This window comes from Amblyraja radiata, chromosome 12, assembly GCF_010909765.2.
Source record: "Amblyraja radiata isolate CabotCenter1 chromosome 12, sAmbRad1.1.pri, whole genome shotgun sequence".
In the NCBI taxonomy this organism is placed as follows: Eukaryota; Metazoa; Chordata; class Chondrichthyes; order Rajiformes; family Rajidae; genus Amblyraja; species Amblyraja radiata.
In genome coordinates, this window is record NC_045967.1 from 20518418 (window position 1) to 20541494 (window position 23077).

At 44.4% G+C, this 23077-nt stretch overlaps 1 protein-coding gene across 4 annotated transcripts in view; it reads left to right on the forward strand.

Moving 5' to 3' along the window:
• Nucleotides 1-23077, forward strand: part of LOC116978989 (rho guanine nucleotide exchange factor 6-like) — an 84031-nt gene that overhangs the window by 2233 nt on the left and 58721 nt on the right. For 3 of the 4 annotated variants that reach the window (XM_033030332.1, XM_033030334.1, XM_033030333.1), the window contains exons 2-3: nt 2390-2473; nt 9366-9453. In XM_033030332.1, coding sequence (XP_032886223.1) covers nt 2390-2473; nt 9366-9453 — 172 coding nt within the window. Of the gene's footprint in view, nt 1-2019; nt 2096-2389; nt 2474-9365; nt 9454-23077 lie in introns of those variants that run through there. The other variant, XM_033030335.1, reaches the window with a different exon arrangement.

Below are 23077 nucleotides of genomic sequence, written 5' to 3' on the forward strand. Positions count from 1 at the left end.
ACTGAATGTAGAGGGAGTACTGTACATTTGCGGTGACAAATGGTGTGGAGAGATTGCTGCACTAATGGAGGAATTTGTGTTGAGGGTGTGCAGTGCTGTTGCAGTTGCTACGTTTCAGGAGGGATGGCTGTCCTTTAATCTTAATTTCACTAGTCGTTCCTCCTTAATGATAATTTCTTAATCTTATTCATAGAAACATAGAAATTAGGTGCAGGAGTAGGCCATTCGGCCCTTCGAGCCTGCACCGCCATTCAATATGATCATGGCTGATCATCCAACTCAGTATCCCATACCTGCCTTCTCTCCATACCCTCTGATCCCTTTAGCCACAAGGGCCACATCTAACTCCCTCTTAAATATAGCCAATGAACTGGCCTCAACTACCCTCTGTGGCAGAGAGTTCCAGAGATTCACCACTCTCTGTGTGAAAAAAGTTTTTCTCATCTCGGTTTTAAAGGATTTCCCCCTTATCCTTAAGCTGTGACCCCTTGTCCTGGACTTCCCCAACATCGGGAACAATCTTCCTGCATCTAGCCTGTCCAACCCCTTAAGAATTTTGTAAGTTTCTATAAGATCCCCTCTCAATCTCCTAAATTCTAGAGAGTATAAACCAAGTCTATCCAGTCTTTCTTCATAAGACAGTCCTGACATCCCAGGAATCAGTCTGGTGAACCTTCTCTGCACTCCCTCTATGGCAATAATGTCCTTCTTCAGATTTGGAGACCAAAACTGTACACAATACTCCAGGTGTGGTCTCACCAAGACCATGTACAACTGCAGTAGAACCTCCCTGCTCCTATACTCAAATCCTTTTGCTATGAAAGCTAACATACCATTCGCTTTCTTCACTGCCTGCTGCACCTGCATGCCTACTTTCAATGACTGGTGTACCATGACACCCAGGTCTCGCTGCATCTCCCCTTTTCCTAATCGGCCACCATTTAGATAATAGTCTGCTTTCCTGTTTTTGCCACCAAAATGGATAACCTCACATTTATCCACATTATACTGCATCTGCCAAACATTTGCCCACTCACCCAGCCTATCCAAGTCACCTTGCAGTCTCCTAGCATCCTCCTCACAGCTAACACTGCCCCCCAGCTTAGTGTCATCCGCAAGCTTGGAGATATTGCCTTCACTTTCATGAGGCCTTTGGGTTCCGTCATTTTCTGTCGATTCTCTGTGGCTTCAATGATGAAGAAAAATTCAAAATAATTTAATGTCATATCAAGTTCTAAGACCCCTGTTATAATTTTCTGCTTTCATTGTATCTTTGGGACCCACTTTTTTTGCTATTTGTTTTTACAAAACCATAAAAGCCTTTTACATATATATATTCCTTAGACACAAGGAATTACAGATGTTGCTTTACATATTCCTTACCAGTTTACTCTCTCAGTCTTTTGTTCACACACAATTTCTGCTTTTGTTTATAGGCTATACCTCTGGTCACACCTGCATGCCTATCAAGTTATTTTACAATGTTAAGAACCGTGGCTTTCATTTTTCCAGAGGGAGAAATTATTGTTAATTAACATGTACAATAGAAATTCACATGAAGATTCCATTTGCTAACATGATTGGTTTCACGTTTTGAAATAGTACTTAAGATTCAAACTGAAACACAGTTCATTGTGTCATCTTCTTGTTGCACAGTCCCTGATGGCTTAAAATCTGAAGTGCATCAAATCCATGCTTTCCATTTTATTGTGCTTTAATAATGCCCCTAAACAGGACCTGTAATTATAAATAATGCTATGGGTATTATGAATTAATCATGCGTCAAAATAGACAAATATATTAATAAAATATCAGAACAGGTGTGCAAGTCTCCAGTGAATTTCTCTGCAGCATAATCCCACCAGTCCCAAGATAGGCTTTGCTAGGTGAGAGCAAGATCTTTGGGTGAGAGAGGGTCGCAGGGCTATTTTGGGTGATTCAGGGCTTGGGGGGGGGGGGTCCAGGTGATGCCCTGTCTATGTAAGTAGACCCCATGGTGCCACAAGTGAGGGGGTGGTACTGGAACTCATGCCAGAGTAGATCTCAGGACAGAGTGTCGATGTTACACTGGGGAGTGGATCCCACAGAAGGACAAGTAAATGCTAGGACTGGGGAGTAGGTCCATCACAGGGGAGTGGGTCGCGGGACGGTGACTAGATCCCACACAGGGCAGTATGACCCGGGGTTGGGTAGGTTGGCCCCTTGGCAGGGCCAGAGAGTGGATCAAGACCGGGCGGCGGGTCCTGGGTCAGGCCCGGATCCCAGGCCGGGCTGTGGTGTCATTTCCGTGAGCGGCGCGGCTTCCTGCAGCGCGGGGCGGAGGCAGGCGAGCCCGGGGATGGCGGTCTGGCCGCGGCCTGTCTGACGGCTCCTCTCTGCTTCTCCTCAGGTGTGTGCCGAGCCCCGCACCGACAGCGACAGTTGCGGCAACATCCGCGAGTTCCTGCGCGGCCTCAGCGCTCTGCAGATCGAGGTGAGAGCGGGCGGGGGACACGGAGCCGGGGTCGGGGAGGGGGGGGATGCGGGGAGCCGATGCCAAGGCCTGGGGAGCCCAGACCCCGCACAGCCCTGGTGATACTGGTAACACTGGTCAGGCGCCGGTTACACGGGTCGCTGATTACACTGGTTGCTGGCTTATTATACAGGTTCCACTGCTGCCTGTAATGCTGGTTAGTGTCTGGATATGCTGGTCACTGTCTGGTTATCCTAATCACTGGCTAGTTATGCTGGTCACTGTCTGGTTGTTCTAATCACTGGCTAGTTATGCTGGTCACTGTCTGGTTGTTCTAATCACTGGCTAGTTATGCTGGTCACTGTCTGGTTGTTCTAATCACTGGCTAGTTATGCTGGTCACTGTCTGGTTATCCTAATCACTGGCTAGTTATGCTGGTCACTGTCTGGTTGTTCTAATCACTGGCTATTTATGCTGGTCACTGTCTGGTTATTCTAATCACTGGCTAGTTATGCTGGTCACTCTGGTTATGCTGGTTACTGTCTGGTTATTCTAGTTACTGGCCAGTAATATGAGTCATTGGTTATGCTGGTTACTCTCTGGTTATGTTGGTTACTGCCTGTGATCTTCAGGTTCCCTGTTTGAGGCAAGGGGGCCAGGTGGTGAAAGGACTGGACGATGGACAGGGAGAGAGAGAGGGCATTGCAGACGATGGCTGGAAGTATCATCATGGATGCCTGACACCCTCGTCATTCCCTTTTCTCTCTTCTACCTTCCACTTTTGCTTCTACCAGCTACACCACTGTCCCACCCTTTAACAAAGAATTTCATTGCATCCTGATGTATACAACCATCAACTAATCAGAATCTGATCTGAACTCATATCCGATTAGGCTTTGTAGAGACAGCAGCAAATTCAGCCCTTTCCCAGCACCTGAGTCCTGCAACCTCAGAGTGTGACAGTCGTCAGCATTCGTTCATGGACAGTTCCGGCCCTGGACATCTGTGATTTTTTTGGGGGGTCTATCGCCAAGTTTCTAATGTTTTGACAGTTAACTTTCCTCTTGTTCCCTGGGAACAGCGTGCTGACCACTGTCCTGTGATGAACCTAAATAAGGACAATGACACTCTCAACAAAACTTTTTGGAAAATAAATTTTGGTAGGAGATGGATGATGGCTTCATCCTCGATGCCATCGCCTCAAGAGCAGTATACAGTAGGAGCGAGTCACTGGCTATGCACATAATGTCCAACTGGGAGGGCAAATCTTTCTGTCAGCCAAGCAAAGTGTTGGTCTGGCTTAAAAGTTCTGGGGCTGAAACATGCTGCCAGAATAGTCAAGCATGTATGAGGACCACTGCTTCTACTGCAGGGCCTCAGAGGTACAATGCAGACTGCTCACTACCTGATTGACTTGTGGTTAAAGGTATTCTCCTGCACAAACTTTCCTATGAAGTACAGGAGGTGAGACATGGACCGTGGAAAGGTAAATGAGAGCAAGGTGGTGGACACATGGCCATACCCATGTCTAGACATGGGTAGAGCCTCAGCTCCTGGTGGTGTTGGTACCTTGGCTCTGTACACATGGTTTAATGGAATGGTGTAGTCGGCCTACTCCTGTTCCAGTATTCAAATTCTTAATTTTAAAATCTTTTTAAAAACTGGACTCTACATTTTGTAGCAACAAAATGTTCAAAGAGCTTTGTAGCTTAAAATGTGGGGATGGTGAACGTTCTGAGCACACGTATAAAGTTTGTGAGTACAGGCCATCCCAATGATGGGCACATGACTTACAGACATGTCTGCGTATGACTGGACTCCAATAATATTAACGACAATCAGAGATATGTTCCTGCCTACGAACAGCAGAACTAGTTTCCTTGCTCTCTGTGCTTTTTGCTAATTGTTATTTTTTATTACTCTTGTGCGTTTTTGATGCTAATACTGTGTAGATATAAACATTTTCCGACTTCTGGACGGAAAAAAAGGCAGTTGATTACCCAGTCGGTCTGCATGTAAAACACTGGTGGCTGTGCCAAGCTGGGATTCCCCTTTTTTGCTCTTTTTGAGAAGGGGTTCAGCCTGTGACAGCAGTTCCTGTAGCAGGACCCACTTCTGCTTCCTGAGCGTGCTGTGGCTGCCATTTGCTGACGACATTACTGACGACACACAACAAGAAATTGAAGCATTTCCACAGCGGTGCTCACATCCAGGGCCACCAGAGGTATTAACAGAAGACAAAGTATCTCATTAGAACTAGGAAGCATGGTCGCCAATTTGCTCATCTGCAAAAACTCTTATCCATACCTTTGGTAAGTCTAGATTGATTGTTATCGATCACAACTGGCTAACCTACTTTATTCAACCTCAAAATAATCCAAGTGTCTGCTGTTTGTCCTTGTACACTAAACCCTTCTTCCCATGAGTCTGTTTTAGTTACACATTAAACCATGCCTTGGTTTTAGCATCCCATCGTAGTCTCGCCCCCTCCCAATCTCTGTAATTGCTAGCCAGAATCTTCTAATTCTGGCCTTATCCTTGCTTCCTGCCACTCCACCTTTGGTGGCTATTTCTCCCGAGCCTGGGTTGCCTCTTTGGCCCTCAACTGCTGCTGTTTCATTGATCTAAGACCAGACTCGATGCCTTTCCTGCCTCAGTGTCGTTTCTTGGAGCTTGAGAGGTGGGAAAGGTGCTGTGTAGGTGCAGGCTATTGTAGTGTGACAGGCAGGAATATCTCCCAGGCACACAGAGGGCATGTTATATTATTTGTTAAATGGTCATCTCTCAGCAGTGCCCATCTGGGGAGTAAATGTTTATTTTACTTGTGTATTGGTTAGTAGATGTAACCATATAACCATATAACCATATGTTGGCGATAAATCTTCTTTTTTATATCACAATTAAACTGCCAGTCCAAGACATTTACTGGACTCTGTGGGTATGTAGTAATGCCTGTCGATTTTGCAATAATGAGATTGGGATAAACTTCAGATCTTGTTTCAATTGTTGAGGATGTGGACTGCCGAGGAAGTTGATGTTATTCCTGACATATATAACCAAATAACAATTACAGCACGGAAAACAGGCCATCTCGGCCCTTCAAGTCCGTGCCGAACACTTATTTTCCCCTAGTCCCATCTACCGGTACTCAGACCATAACCCTCCATTCCTTTCCCGTCCAAATACCTATCCAATTTATTTTTAAATGATAAAATCGAACCTGCCTCCACCACTTCCATTGTAAGCTCATTCCACACAGCTGCCACTCTCTGAGTAAAGAAGTTCCCCCTCATGTTACCCCTAAACTTCTGTCCCTTAATTCTCAAGTCATGTACTCAGACATAAAAAGCTCTCTGATAAAATTGAAACTGTATCTGATAAATAATGGCGTCAAGGAGCAGGGTCAATGGAATCCGCTGCTTCAGGTGACAGCAGAGAGTTTCACATTCAATTTCCTCTTGCAGTTTAATCGTACCATCGGATCCCCATGGTCTATTATTCATGTAATCAAAGCAAACGTTTCATAACCCAGAATAATCATCTCAGCTGGTTGTTTATTTATTCCTCCTTATCATTCATTTATGGCAGTTTGGGGTCTTTCGGCTGTAGAAGATTACGTCTCGTGTATTTTGGTTGAACAATTTGAGTGTGGGGTTTCGGGTCGATTCCCAAGGCAGCACCTTTATTGCTGAATGCTGGAATGTAACTCATCCTTATTCTTCCGACCATTCCACAGAATGTAAGTAGGCCAACTTTTCTCCCCACCTGTGTCCTCTCTCCAACCAATCTCCACTGAACCACTTCTCCTTTTGCAAGAGCCGAGAGTGTTTAATTGTCGACACAATGAACAATGAAATTCTTGCTTGCTGCAGCTTTACAGGAACATTAACGTAATAACACAACCGATAAATATACTAATCAATAATACTATAAATGATCAGTTATGGTATGGCAATGGTGGTGTCATGGACAATTTTAAAGATGGTGATTGAGCAGATGGATATACAGTCATGGATATAGGGAGAGTTGAGCAGGGTACTGTGGACACAGCCCTCTGCTGATGATCAGCAAAGAGGAGGTGTTGTTGCCAATTCTTACAGACTGAGGTCTGCCGGTGCGGAGTGGCGAGCAGAGAGCTAGTTTCCTGAGTTTATTCCTTGGAGCGAAGGAGGATGAGGGGTGATCTTATTGAGGTACACTGAGCTAACTTCCATTTAGATGGCCCCTGGGACCATTCGCAGGGACCAGAAGAGAGGTAGCATGTTGGACCAGGCTACTCACTGATGGTATGGTGTGGCTAGGCAATGCATCAGTTGAGGCGAGATAGGCTACTGTGGTGAAGAGACTAATTTAGGGTTTAGAACACAGGAAATGAGAATAAAAATCAGGATGTGTATTAAAACACAGCTCTGTAATTATTCCATTGGGAAAAAAATATAAGAAGCAGTCATGTAATAGAAAAAGCTCGATTATTTTGGACATATTGGGGTTGAGGACATTTAGTGATTTTCCTGCAATGATTACTTGATTTCTCCAGCACAAAGTAAACTTGAAATCAATCGCAGTGTCTAACCCGATCAGATGCATTCCACTCCTATTATTATTGGATCAGTGACTGTAACAAATTCCCGCAGGTGTTCGGTAAGGCTAAACCTCTGGGCTCTGTTCCCAGAATGTGGATGGATACTGATAGGTGTACACAATCATTGCGAAGCTTGCTCGGGTAGATGTAAGCAGGATATTTCAGCATATTGCAGGACCAGGAAGCCAGTCACCAATGAACCCAGTGGGAAATTAAATATTCCAGGGGCCGACATGAATGTCAGGCAAATGATGAAGAGAACGGGATTAACAATGAGAAAGTGATGGGATGATGGGAGCTCCATGCATCATACTATGTGAATCTGCACTAATAACTCTGGCTAATTATAAGTGTGAACTTCATCTCGGGTTGCTGTAAACTGCTAAACTGCTTTATAGCCATTGGAATAAAGTTTGAGGTGTATCCTCATTTTAATTTGGTGGTGGAGTAAGGGATACAATTTAGCCCCAGGATATCCCATGCACCTCTTCAAAATAATACAAAGCTGTTCAAGTAAGTAGAGAGGGGAGTAAATAGCGGAATATCTCTACCCCCCCCCCCCCACCCCCCACCACCATCACCACAGCAGTATTGTGGGAGAACCTTCACCAGAACACAGTTCAGCTGGCAACTGACCAGCCCGCCATGGCTGGACTGTATTTCCCAGGCTTGCTTGCATCTCGTAAATACGTTTAAGAATGAAATAGTACCGTTTATCATGTCCAATGTGGATGACTCAAATTTGACAAAATTGAAATCTATTTTACAGTTTTTCCATTTGCTTAATTCAAGTAATCACAATGAAGGCATTCCAGCGCCTCTCTGCAGAAGTTTAAACAGGTTTGGATTGTCAAGAAATACACTTAGCAAACTTCTACAGTGCTCTTTTGAAAGTATCCTGACAGGTTGCATCTTGTCCTAGTGCAGCAGTTCCAACGCACAGGAATGCAAGAGGCTGCATAGAGTGGTGGACTCAACCCGGTCCATCACGGGTGCAGCACTCCCCTCCCCTCTCCAGTCCCCTCCCCACTAATCCTGGGTGGACCCCACTGCCCGTCACACACTGCCCAAGCCAATAGTTTTATTGACAAGGACAATGACAATTTTTATTTACTGTGTTTCCGTCGCATTGAAGCTGTGTCATGCAGGTGCTGCAACCTTGACAAAGCACAAACAAATCCCATCCGGAAATCTATGCAAACAGTAGAATCTTGACTGCAGTAACCTTTCTGTCTCTCCAAGGGGAGGAAGTGAGCAGCAGGAAAGCCCCAGCAGCCACGGAGTGAGGTAGCCATTGATCAGATTTTGCCTAAGGTTTCAACGTGGATTATGCCCTCTTTATGGCTGTAAAATGGATCATTCAAATCATACCTCTATTATGTTACATGCAGCGTAGAGACCGCAAATGATTAATTTCACGTATGCAAATAGATGCTGCTCGTGAAGTTCAGTTTCTGGCACCACTTGGTAAAGAGGAAGGAAGCATAGGTCAGATGGTTTAAAAAAAAAAACTCATTTGCTTCAAGCTGGATGCTTTATTTCCTTCTATGTTCTGACTGTTGAAAGCTCGACTGGAATCATCTGTACTTAAACTGTAGGTTAAGGATGTATTTAATTCTGACATCTCTTTTTAAATGTTTTCTTTGCGTTTCAATCAAACATTGCTTGACCACAGAGAGATACAGCAAGGAAACAGGCCGGAGCTCCTGGAGAAAACATACGTGGTCACAGGGAGAACGTACAAACTCCGTAAAAACAGCACCGGTAGTCGGGATCAAACCCAGGTCTTTGGCGCTGTAAGGCTGCAACTCTACTGCTGCGCCATCGTGCCACCCCTTTATCAATATTTTTTTTTGTGATTAGCTTGTACTGAACAAAGTATCAACTAAAAATATTGCGGTTGGCATGTTAGCATTTAAAAATATATCAAAGCATTGTAGTTATTTCTGATAATCGAGAGATCAAGAGTAATAATCCTGGCAACTTCAGTTTAAATCCCACTGTGTAAAACAAGGTTTTGAATTAATAAAATTATAATTTTGAATAAAACTCTGCTCTCTGGTCAGTGACCGTGAAGTTGTTGGGATTGTCATTTTGGAGAAGAGAACTTATCATTCCTGACCTGGTCGTACTCTATTTAACTCTGGCCACACAATGTGCTTATTTTAGTTCAGTGTTGTTTGGTAAGATCAAGCTTGCTACCACCTCCTTACAAGTAGAGATGCATGATAAATTCTGACCTTGCCAGCTCTCTTCATATCTTTAGAATGTACTGAATCTGGTGTTCTTTTACTAGTTTGTATTGAATATATTTAATTTTGCTGTTTGCAGCAAACGTTCGATGTCTATGACCTGTACAAGGGGCAGAACTTCAACAAAGTTTTGACCACCCTTTCAGCACTTAACAAGGCCACGGAAGGTAGGACATGGCTCTTTTATCTTCATATCTGCTGCGTGATAACAGATAATATCTTGTGTCTGGCTTGTTTTGCATTTTTATGCTCGCTCTGTCTTGCACATTGCATATTGTGCATTGTGTGCCTTGTTCAGTGCATTTTGTACATTGTTGAGTAAATGCTCATTGCATCGGAAACCTCTTCTATCTCCATTGCATGTGTCTGGCTCAGCATATTGTAGGAGTAGCTCGCAGGTGATGGAGGTGTGTCTGTCAAGGAGTGTGAATACACATCCCATCCGAATATGGGTTTGAAACCGGAAGTGAGCTGCTTTTCTCAGAGCATCACTGATGGTGGAGCCAAGTTATCAAACAAAATGAACCGAAATTTCATAGTTAAGGGGCTGTCCCACTGTGGCGACCTAATATGCGAGTTTAGACGAGTTTGCCCTCGACTCAAACTCGCAGCATGGTCGACACAAGGTCCTATGAGGTCACTGGAACTCTCCTTCATGCTCGAGGGAAGTTCCCGAATACTCGTGGCCTCAGCTAGGTCGCGGAAACATTTCCAGCATGTTGAAAACATTTCCGAGTAAAATTTGGTCGGCATGGCTCTTTTTGACTCTTAATGCAGTGGAGTGGGGTCGCTATTTAGTTACAGGAAGTTGAGGGCAGCCGTAGGCAATCGCCATCGCTGACCGGGCATTTTGATTGGCTCATTGGAGTTTTCAGGACATGGGAAAATGCCCGCTAAACTTTATTATACTTCTTAAAAGTGTCTCCACTCCTTCTCCCCCCCCCCCCCCCTTCTCTTCGGCCCCCCCCCGCGCTCTCCAAAGGACTTACCGTACACTGTGGCAGCCGTTTACCTTCCTCTTCATCGCGGGTGTGAATTTCAGACAACGTCCCCCCCCCCCCCCCGCTTTCCCTGGCCCCCGCCTTTGCGATGTGTGTGTGCGGTCGATCCAGCTCGAGGTTTTCCAGGCGAGTGCCCTCGAGGTTGAAGGTCAAAGGCACTCTTCTTAACTCGCGGATAAGTTCACCGCAGTGGGACAGCCCCTTTATGAAGCAAAATAAGTTTTCTCTGGAACAGGAGAACGGGCCCAGCCTGACCTGTATCCCCACCAACATGTTACCTCATGCGCAATGAGCTTTTCTTTTCCATAGTAACCTCTGATACTCCACCTTATGAAATGCCTCTGATACTCCACCTTATGAAATGGAAATCTGAACACATTATGTCCAGTTATTTTCGTCTACAGCACATGCTCATCCCTGTGAGGTCTCCACTAAATTGGTCAAACATAGTTTCCCTTTCACCAAATTGCTTTCATCTGATGACTGAATATTTCTAAGTGCCCACTGATGATTTTAACAATAGTTTTTGTGTTTTCCAAATGACACTGTTTTTATTCCCACAGATGTAATCTGGCTTGTTGAGTATTTCCAGCATGTTTCAGCAACTAGCCTGCAGTTTCATGCTTTCTCTTTGTTCTTTAATGAATAAAAGAATAACATTTGCTGTTTTCTACTCCAATGAAATATTCCTCATTCCTCTTCTTGAGAATGACAACAATCTGTGGGAATAAAAACAATGTTAATGTTTCTGGTTGATTGCCCTTCGTTCACTGCTCAACTCCCTCTGCCTCTCCACTTAATGTTCTTGCAAATCTGACTTTTAACAGAGCTTTTTGGAGTCATTTCATGTGAGTAAGTAAGATACCATTGTGTAAAATTGAGGCCAGCTCACAAAGAGAACTTTTACCTCCTCAGGACATTTTGGGGAATATAATGAATGCTGGCCTTGTCCATGACACTCATAGCCTGGGAATGAATGAGTGAACCCTTGTCCTAAAAACAAGCAATATTTTTGAAACATTAAAAACACAAATTTTGTCAACAGTCGTGTAAAATGTATTGTTACTACAATATGAGCAGAGCAGAGATTAAAACAGAGACGCCAGTCTCCGTGTGCAGGAGTGAGCTCTTCCACCAGCAACTAATCTAATTTCTGTCTTACTTGCCATTGTCGTCAGTGGATTACTCAAGGTCGACCGTGTGCGCTCTGTCATTAAACACCGAAGCCCAGTCTATTTTCCAAGCTCACTTGAAATGTTACGGTGAAGCATTCATTTTAATTGAACTCAAAGAAGCCGCTGCACTCTTTGCAGAAAAGCAGATGAGTTCTCCCCATAGTCTTGGCCCATTGCCTATCCATCAGCCACAATCCCTGAAGCAGTTTATTGCATCATTGTTGTCAGAGGATCTTGATTTGTGCAATGCGACTGCCATGTTTCCAACAGGGACTGCACTAACAAACTTCATCTGGGATGACCCATGGTCAAGGAAGCTACCATACAATTGTAAGTCTGTCTGCTATCTTTTATTGAGACCGTAAAAGCACAATATTTCAAGAGAGAGGGAAAGAATTGTTTATTTGAGAGCGATCATTTAATAGATATTCTCATTGCACGATAATATTGGGTGTGAAGCTCGTTGTCCTTTGTGATGCTTGCACAAGTACTGAGGTGAACATCAGGGGACAAAATCTGAACGCCTACTTTTGGTGTGGCGGCGCCTTGTGGCAGCGGCATGACTCTGTCCGTCATTTCTTTATTTTTGTCCCATTAGATGTATGTTTTTGGTTTTATTTTTTAGATGTGTATATATGGGGGGGGGGTGGTGGGGGGACTTTTTAATCTCTTCCCTGTATGGGGGACCCGACCGTTTCCCTGTCGGGTCTCCGTTGTCGTTGGGCCTAACATCATGGAGCCGGCAGCCTCCAACCCGGAACCAACCTGCGGACTCACCATCGCGGAGCTGCCCGACTTCGGAGCGTGGATAGCTGTGGTGGCGCGCGGCTGCGACCCGGCTTCGGAGGCTCGGGCTGCAGGCCCTGTGGACGGTAACATCGGCCACCACATTCAAATGCCGTTTCATACCATTTCAAGCAGGGTGAAACCACCATAAAACCACACAAAACATCATACTCACAGTTCAGTGGACATTCAATGTGTTCAGTTGATTCACTGCTCAGAGTCGTGACCTCTCCCTCCCCCATCATGCAGAGACTGAGCCACACCCACACTTCTGGGTTTTACAATCCCTCCCCCTCCCACCGGAAAAGGTGTGACCTTCATGGCGTGATTGACAGGAGAGAGATTCTCAACATTTTTTAAACACTAATAACACTTTTATTTTTAATTGATGGGAAGAATCCTCTGCACCTGATGAGCGGACGTAGATGGCCAAAAAGCACAGCCATAAGTGGTAGCGTTTTATCTAAAATCAATATACAGTGCAAACAGGAAGTTGTCAAGTTTACACAAACCACCATTTGCAGTGCCTTTTACTTCAACCCAAAACCCCCAAACCACCATTTGCAGTGCCTTTTACTTCAACTCAAAACCCCCAAACAACCATTTGCAGTGCTTTTTACTTCAACCCAAAACCCCCAAACAACCAAACAAGTGCTTTTACTTCAAACCAACCATATTTTCATTTTCAAACCACATTAAGGGCACTCAAGGTCAGTAAAACCACACTCACAGTTTAGTAAACATGTGTTCAGTGTTATTCACAGCTCAGACAGAGACGTGACCCTCTCACATCCCCATCTTGCAGAGACTGACTGAGGCTCAATACTTCTGGGTTTTATAGTCTCCCCCCCCCTCCCACCAGCAGGGGCAGCAGAGAGGATGTCAATATGTATTTAAACATTAATAACTCTTATGTTTCATCGATGGGGAAAATCCTCTGGTCCAGCTCAGCGGAGGGGGACTCTGAGCGAGGTGGCCAAAAATGACGGCCGCAAGTGGCGGCGTTCATTCAGAAATCACGAAACAGAAAGTCAGAAAGTGGTCAAGATCTTAGTTTTAGTAATATAGATAGTATAGTGCTAAGAACGCACACTTGGGGAGCTCAGTTGAGAATTGTCATGGAGGATGTTTTGTCACCTAACCTTGCTGATTGCGGGAACTCCAGGACTCAGGAAGTCAAGGATCCTTTTGCAGAAGGGCAGTTGAGCTCAAGTTCCAGGAGATGGAGATGAGTCTGGTTGGAATTATGGCGTTGAAGGCAGAGCTACAGTCAATAAATAGTAGTCTAACATCATGACAAGCCAAGTTGAATTTATTGCCATATGCACAAATACAGTGAGGTATAGGCACACTGAAAGTCTTGCTTGGAGCAGCATCACGGGCACATACAGGGGGGTGTCCTTATTAACCAGAAGATACAAGGATGAGTGTAGGGCCAGGCGGATGGCGCTGCTGTGCACCAGTTGCAGTAGTAGGCAAATCACGACTGGTCTCTCGAAGGAGTTGAAACAGGTTAAAGATCTGCGAATACACCTGCCAGCAGGTGTTGCATGTTCTGAGGACTCCATCCGAGCCACTCACTTGTCCATGTCCTGAGTACAGGTTTTTAAATGACTGCAACTTATGGGAATGTTCTCTCATGCACAGGAGTAGGCTGTTGAACATGGTCGCAAAAAGAAACAAATAAAGGAATTCACTGGAATTTAGGATGAAAGGGGATCTTATAGAAACGTGTAAAACTATAAAAGGACTGGACAAGCTAGATGCAGGAAAACTGTTCCCAATGTAGGGTTAGTCCAGAACCAGGGGCCACAGAATAAAGGGGAGGCCCTATAAAACTGAGACGAGAAAAAACCTTTCACTCAGAGAGTTGTGAATTTGTGGAATTCTCTGCCACAGAAAGCAGTAGAGGCCATTTCACTGGATGAATTTAAAAGTGTTAGATAGAGCTCCAGGGGCTAGTGGAATCAAGGGGTATGGGGAGAAGGCAGGCACTGGTTACTGATTGTGGATGATCAGCCCTGATCACAATAAATGGCGGTGCTGGCTCGAAGGGCCAAATGGCCTATTCCTGCACCTATTTCCTATGTTTCTATATTTCTAAGGCAGTGACTGATTGTGTGAAATGTGCACAGACCCCTCAAAAGGGGAACTACTACTAACAGCATGTGAAGTGTGAGCAAATTACCCCAGCGCAGTAACAGTAAGGGAAGATGGAATTGGAACTTGTTGACCACAATTACAGCAGCTGGGTCATCATTGTGAAGAACTTCCCCCTCATGTTGTACACATTATAATTAAAGTATATATTTTTCCAAAATTTCAATAATCACCTTAATGTCACATTAATGCTTCATCCTTAAACATTGCCCAGTGAATGGTTGAGATGTTGGTACAGCAGGCTCAATGTCTATAGGCAGCAGGACTCTCAATTGTGATCGACCCCTTGCTCTGGCTGCACAGAGGTGCATTATGTTCCTCCACATGTACTCCTTCAGGCATCTCCTTGCATAAGAGGATTGACCAGATTCAGGCAGGCCAAAGTGTATCATCATTAAGCAGGAGTCAATGTTTGTCTTGGTGCATGCCCAGGTACGGCAATAGAGCACGGAGTCTTGTGTTATGCTGTTGTTCAGAACAAACCTCAATAAGGCCCAGTGTAACCATTTGCAAACACACACGGTCCACGTGGAGTTGGATGGGCGTCTCAGCCTGAGGGCATGAGGGATTTGACCGGGAGGGTTCTTCTCATCACCTCTGACCTTGGAGCTTGTTTAGTGTTCTGGTAATGAGACATCCTACCAAACTGACTTTAATAATCTACTTGTGAACCATCTGACAGGTTCCACCATCTCCTCCTCCTACAAGGTCCCAAGGACATTCCTTGCTGACTGCTTCCAGATTGAATTGTTGCCTGAGGCTTCTATTCCGCAGAACCTCCTCGTTGATCGGAGCTAGGGCAGCAAGATCCAACTGAAGGGATTGTTCAGCAGCAATGAGGGCAGGCAGATTCTTTGCAATACTGCGGACAGGCAGAACCTCAGCACACGGTGACACTTGGAGTTTGTATACGTGGACTGTTAGCAGCACTCACAAAGGTGGCACCAGAATGAGAGCTATGCTGGGTATACTTTAACTCCTGTTCTCCCAGTGGGCAGTGTTGAAATCTAACCTGGATCTGGATCAAATGGAAGATGGCCCGGGTGTCTGCAGTGGTGCAGGAGTGGCGCATGAAAGTCACCCTAATGCACCAACACAAAGCACCTTGCATCGGATAACCAGGTTTTTGCCAGACTCGGTGGGCCGAGGGGCCGGTTTCCATGTTGCATCTCTAAACCTTACTAAACTAAGCACTTGTCCCAGGAATTAATTTAGAGAACTGATAATGAACTCCTCCTAGATCATATTTATCGCCTTTATGATCCACTGTATAAAGTTCTCCAGGTAAATATTGCTCACATTGTGCACGTTTTCAATCTTGCCCGACTCCTCGTCTAGTCAAATCACTTCCCAGCCGGCTACAATCTGTCCTTTTATTTGTTTACTAAACCTGCATGTTGACTTTTATCTTGCAAATAATTGGATATAAATTTCTGCACATTTGACACTTCCGTAGCATTTAGAAATGTTCTGCTTTCCTCTTTCTTTTCTTGAAAGTGAATAATCTTACATTTCCACTGTTATCCGTTATGTTCCGGGCCGGCATATAACTTCAGAAATCCTGAACATTGTGATGTAAAGTATTTTTAATCTGTCTTCACGTTAAGATGTTATCAATAACAAACATCATGGTCCCGGTAAACTCAGTCTAACAGTTAGTTACATATTCTTGTGTAATCCTTTGATGTTCCCTATCATCAGTATACTAGTTGAAAAACTTGACCAACTCTCTCATACACATCGCTGGAGTGCACTGCTGGAGATTTCTTGTATTATGGAGCTGAATAATCTTCAAAGGCATATTACCATGCCTGCTATTAAAGGAGCTATTTCCACGCTGTCTGTCAAGAGCAATGTCTAGATGCCATTGCAGTAGTGTATCCACCATCGGTGTGATGGGACTCAGCCAGCCAATCAACTGTCATAGCTGCCATCCACTTCTGCTAAAGCATTCTGATGAAAACATTATAGGACAAAGGGCTTGTTCCTCTGCTGTGCTGTTGTAAAATTATTCTGCCCTCACACAGCCTTGCTGTCTGGGTTGGGACTGTCCTGATTCCAAAGCAAAAGACCACTTACCCTGGACAAATGTCAGCCCCTGTGAGCAATGATGGGGACTTGGAGGGTGTTGGGGTTCTTTAATATTTGCCTGGAAATGCTTTTCTGAGCCAGATATTGGGAAATTGCCTGCCTCTGTGAAATATGCATTACCATCTGCTTACAGGAGGCAAAGGGGAAAGGATGGACATTTCCCTGTCAGAATGAATTCCTGGAGAAATGCCAGGAACAGTTTAGGTGGAATAAATGAGAAATTATAGTGATGGGGTTTTGGTGATGGATGTCAAAGAAGGGATTGACAAAAAAAACACCGGTGAGATAAAGAAATACTTTAGACAGCAAATTACATTGACAAAAGTAACATGAAATATTCACTGGCAACTTCTGACAAAGTTTATTGGGGGAAAGGTAAAGAACAGTAGAGAAAGGGCAGGGAGAGGGGAACTAATCCTTCAAATGGCAGGCAAAGGCACACACTCTGAATGTCTTCAATGTTGTAAAATGCTCTGAATTTTAAGATTTGAAAAGGAGAAAGAGATTCTGAGTTCCTGTGATCCCTGTGATAAACGTTTTGATCTAAGGAGCAGAGCCCGACAGAAGCTACAGAACGTGCCGACATCCATAATTATCACAAGATGCACGGACGATGCCCAACTGTGATGAGGCTTCATTGACTAAACTCATCGACTGAAGTAAGCGCTGCCTTGTGCAGCTTCAAGACTTTGATCAGACATCTGAAATCAAAGGTTTTTAAATCAAAAGAAGTTTGAAAATCCAGGGCCCCTCGAGGGGGGACCCCTTGAAATGAAAAAAATGAAATACTTGCATTTATATAGTGCCCGATACAGCCCTGTGCCTCACAGTCTGCCTCTAATCAACTCTCTCTCTTTAACTTTGTAAATAATTAAGCAGGTTCATGATGCACTAACATCTCATCTTGTCTGCCTTTTTATAAAATGTTAAATCAGCCTATGATTCGCAATATAATGATCGGCACTGATATAATGACGCGGTACAGAAAGCAGAATAAATGAGTTACATTTATATGTTGACTTTCTTTAACTGATAAATTTTCAAGCCTTTTACATGTAATTCATTTCTTGAGGTTGATTAGCTGCCAGGGAAGCCATCTTGTCTGGAACGTTGTGGTTGTGAGTGTGCTTTACAATTACAACCTTCCCTTGAAGAGCAGGTCAGTTGTTGAAGTTTTGTCAGGAGGCAGTCTACTTCCATTTAGGCAAGTTTGGTTTTTAACCAACATTGATCAGGGTTGTAAAAGCTCGAGAATCTGCCCGGTAACAACGTGGGGACATCAAATCTACCTGGTAATAGACTTCACACATTGCCCAGAGAGAAAGGAAGGCTCCTTGGTCCAGTCTGCGCAGTAGCCTTGTAAAGCCCACGCTACCTCCGCGATTTTCCAACAAATATCTATATCCTCACTACCCCCTTGCATTGCACCTGATTTCCCATGGCTTCCCTGCAATCATCATCCTGCCTCCTCCCACCTCTTCTGAACACATTGCATTACCCTCCTCTAAATCCCCACCCCTCACCCTCTGCAGCTTTCCAATCAAACACTTCAGTGCCTCTACCCCATTGTACCTTAATTGGTACATGTGACAATAAACTGACCTTGAAACCATGAGATCAACTGTTTCAGAAAGAAACCCACCGGACCTTTCTTTGGGGAACCTGTGCTCCGCGTTTCTAGATTATTACATCCCTTCATACTCCTCCATTAAACGTGTAGACATTAAGTGAGATTGGAAGCAATCTAGAGCAGAATTCCTGTGACGGGGATGTAAGCAATTCAATGTTTGGGATCTAGAATGTGACTAATTTGAGCGGTGTGGAACATGTATGGGAGGAACCTGTAGCCCAGATGACGGGTCCCAAACAAGAAAGTCATCTCTCCATTTCCCTCCACGATGCACCTAATTGGGTGAATTCCTCCAGCACTTTGTTGTTCCAGGAACCTATGTGTAAATAAGTCATTACACACGTGTAACTTTACAATGGTCTTTAATGAGAACACAGGGTTAAACAATCCCAGTCACTGATCCCAGTCTGCTACTGTACTGCGCAGAGGGAGAAGAAGGCGTTATTATAAATGATAACTAAGGCGGGGTTAGTGGTACTGAGGTAGCTATATTATTGGTTGCATGCCTAAACCATCTACATCCTTCCCCTTAGAAAATCAAACATGGCGGAGAACCATGGCAACGAAATTAAACAAAATCACCATAATGAACAGGCGGCTTACTAACACGCCCCGAACGCGTACGGACCAAACCTTCCCCCCCCTTCACCGGAAAGACCAGAGGAGGTGGGCGGACCCGGAGGCGGTGAGACCGCGGGGGAGACCGAGAGCGGCAGAGGGGACGGACGGACATGCAGGAGGGGTGAAACCGCGGATGGCACTGGGTGTCCCACGCGGAGGAGAACCATCTACACTATGGTTCTTGGTTCTCCATCAGCACTGCTCCACTTCTCTGCCCGTGTTTGCTGTTGACAATCATTATTTTTTTGCATATTCTGGGGACTCCTAGAGTTTTAAAAGCTAAACTTGATGGAGCTTGGTCTTTTTTTAATGCAGCAACTCCTTGGTTGGGTTCAACTCTGGATCTGAGAGGCTGGAAAGAACCGCGTCAGTGATGCGACAGCCTGTGAAAATAGCTGCCTTCCTCCTTTGGTGAAATATCATTGAGATACCAGTGTGATGCACACAGAGATAACTTACACTGCAATGTTCCAGAGTTGTGCTTGCAGATGCTGAAGACATTTTGATGGTATAAAATTACACAGAATCTCGAGGGAGATTTATGATAAAGTAATCATATATGTTTGTTGTGGTCTCGTAAGCTGAGGTAAAAGGGTAGATTCACACACCAGAGCTGCATCTTTGGGATGAGGTTGAAGAAGAAACAGACAAAGGCATGTAATAAACACAATGCACTTGAAATTAAGTTTCAGATCACTATTTTTGCATTGATGAGAACCAATTTCTCTCCATCTTGAGGCCACTCTCCCTCTCCCTTGTCCCTGAATTTTAATTGGATAATGATTAGCACTATTCAAAAGAAGGATGCTTGATGTTTGGAGGTAGATCTTAAGGATCACCTTGAATGAGTGAAGGGTTAAGGGAAAACAGCTAGAGAGAGTCGACCAGTTAGAGTGATTAGAAAGCGTGACTGTCATTGGTGGGCCGAGGTCATTGAGGCAGCATGACTGGCCCTGGGCAGGTGGTGTAGCTGAATGTTGGAGACTTGCGGCATGAGCAGCTTCCTGTTTGAATTTGTGGTTCTGGCTGATGTGCTACTCAGGAAGACAGCCTTAGTAGTTGAGCTCTTGCCTTCCTGTGTGGAAGATCAGAGACCAAGCAACCTGTGTGAGAGGGTGAACTGCAGGGTTATACACAAGCCCAGAAGGGGGCGAACGACCATGATTCTAAACACCAGAGAGATGTGAAAATGTCTTTAAATCTATTCATTCATGGGATTTAGAAGGTGTTGGCAATGCTGGGTGTATTGAGACAGTGAAAAGCCAACCAGAATGCTGGATTAATGGGCCTGTCCCACTTAAGGCAACTTTTTAGGCGACTGCAGGAGACTATGCAGTCGCCACATGGTAGCAATGTTACAAAATTTTGAGATTTTAAAAATCAAGTCTGTAATTTATCCCATCAGATAAAGCATAAAAATAAGTTTAATTTGACACCTAATTCACTTTCATATCTCAAGTATTTAAAAAGTTATGGCCATTTTCATACTCGGAAATGAGCATCTTGTTCCCTATTGATTTTCTATGGACATAACAAAAAAGCTGTGATCTTGAACAGTCAAAAGCCCATAACTTTCTTAAAAATTAAGAAAACTGAATGAAATTTTCAGTTATCATAGATTGAAGCATTCTGAAACAAATATAAAATAATCTTACTTGGATGACCTGAAATTAAAGCATATAATTAGTTAGTTACCTAATTGTAGCTAATTTCAGACTTCAATTACTAGATCTAAACATCTATCCATTTCTTAATAAATGATTAACATTTTTAAATAGCCTAAATGTCCAAATAATATTCACAAATAATTCACAATAAAACATGATTTTTAAATCTCATTTACATTAATTTATAGGCCAAATGGAAGGAATTTAGTGTTCAATTGCTGTAAATAAATGCCCATTTAAATCAGCTTTCCAGTGGGTCCCTGTGGAACGCGCTGGTTTAGAACGTTCACATTGCGGTAGATTTGTGCCCCAAATGCCCAGAAAAATACTGCGCGATATAATGGGCCCAAATTGAGCTACTCGCAATATTAAACTTTGTATAAAGGGTTCTTTAGAAGCCCTTTTTAATGTAAATATATACAGCCTAACTTCAGCTGTTTGCTTTATGAGACTCTGCGGTTGCTGACGGTCACGGGTTTAGAGATTGATTTTTAAACTACTATAACTATTTTACGAGGCCTTTAAAACTAATAATAGCTTTTGCGACGGGGTCTTCCAGCGATTTTTCGTTAATAATTAACTAGGCTGAACATCTTCGATTTGAACAGCCTAGAGAAAATCGCGTTTTAAACCCGCCCCCTCTAAACGGCGCCAAAATCGCGCACACCCGTAGCGGCAGATTTTCAAAGACGCTTCAGGTAGGCTTTGCAACATACCTACACATGGTTGCCACATGGTCGCCAAATGTTCGCCACATGTTCGCGGGTGGTTGCCGGGGAGTCGCCTTCATGGTCGTGAGGAGTTCCCACATTCTGGGAACTAATCGCGACCTCATTATGGTCGGCAAGAATTTTTCAACGTTGAAAAATTAGTGGCGACTAGAATGAAGCTGCCATGGAGAGTAGCGAGAATTCCCATGCCATAGGTGGGTCGCAAGGAGGTCCTAGTGGGTTGCCAGGAGGTCAAAGGTTCTCTTAAGTTCTCGTAGGTTGTAGCCGGTGCTGACCTTGGCTCATTGGGGGGAAAAAACGTAAGCTGTAGTTTTCAGAACCATAACCGACCGGTAATGTTAAATGTCTGCCGAACTTCACAGTTGTGTATCTCTGGCTTATTAAAAGTTGTTTGGCTTCTTAAAAGTTGTCTCCACTCTTTCTCCCTTCTTCTCCCCTCCCCAGCCCTCCCCTCTCCCCCCCTCTTTTAAAGGACATACCGTGCACTGTGCTAGCCATCGTGATTACAGCGCCAACCTTCCTGTTCATCGCGGTGTGTGTCTGTATCACCTTGGCTTTGCACCGTGTGCATTTCAGACAGCGCTCCCCCCGCTTGCCCTGGCACCCGCCTTTGCGATGTGTTTCTGTGTGTTCCATTCTGACAGTCGCCATTACTGTTGCCGGTCAGTCGCCTAAGTGGGACAGGCCCATGACTCATCAGAGAGAAAGCATAGATCTCTTGGCACACCCCGATCCAGCAACCCAAAGCTGTTGGATTATATGACCATCCGAATGAATCGTTGCAAGTATGTCCACATTAGCAGCATTAGGACAGGCACTGATAATTGTTGAAGTATCTTATCCACTCTCAATGACCCGGCAATAAAAACTCTTCTTGGAGACGCATCTCACACACAGCTTGTCCACTCCCAAAACACCAGGGCTCGCAATGCCCTCAGCACCCTGATGTTCACCATAATCAGTACCTGTGAAGAAACTCTTGGCTTTTCTACTGGAAGACTTCAGGGCTGGTTTGAGCAGAAACACTTTTCTTCAGTGTTTGAGTTTTCGATGAGTGTCCTTACATTCATCTCACAGCAAACTTGTTCATTCTTGCTGCCATCCATGACAATAAGAATCAATGCCGGGTCTGAAAAACCAGGAGCAGGCAGTATCCATGCTGACATTTTAAAAGTTGGCAGAAAGGGACTTTAGGCCACATTTACAGCCTCATCTTCCACATCTGGAAAATGGAGCCCCTCTGAGGCGCTGTAATCATGTCCAAGAAAGGAGACAGATCTGATTTCAGTAACTACACAAAGGGCCCCCTTTGCTGCCTGCCGCAGGCAAAGTCTCACCAGTGACTGTGACAGGCCTGATCTCTGCAGACGGGTGTAAAGCAGTGCTTGTCATCATTTAAAACCCTGGATTTATTTGAGTAATTTTAATTTAATTACCCAGTTGCTGTGGTGGAATGCAAACTCAACGGTGCTGATGGTTCAGAAAGAAAGCACGTCTTCCTACCTGCACTAAACCTGAATATGAAGTGTCCAAGCTAGAATGTGAGGTTAATATGTGACCTGAGTGAGTGACTATCAGCATGCAGGACAGTGCTTTGCCAGCTGAGGACAGATTCAGGGAATGGGCTCTGGCGGTAGGCGTGTGCAATGTATAGCCACCTAGAGCAGTACGTGGCTTGTGGTTTGGGTATGTGACAGAAGCTGTCAGTGGGGCAGGAAGTTTACAAACTGCAGAAGGTGTATGTCTGCTGGAAACACTGTAGATTATTTTGAAAGAGCTGAAAGCTGCTCATTTTTGAGTTCACAATTATCCAATAACATTAATATGAGTATTTGAGGGTTTCTGTGGCAAGTGGTGTTGCTGACACCACAGATGTTTCCTACTCCCAGGGATAGTGGTACAGTAACAGTTTGTGGACTGAGGAACTGT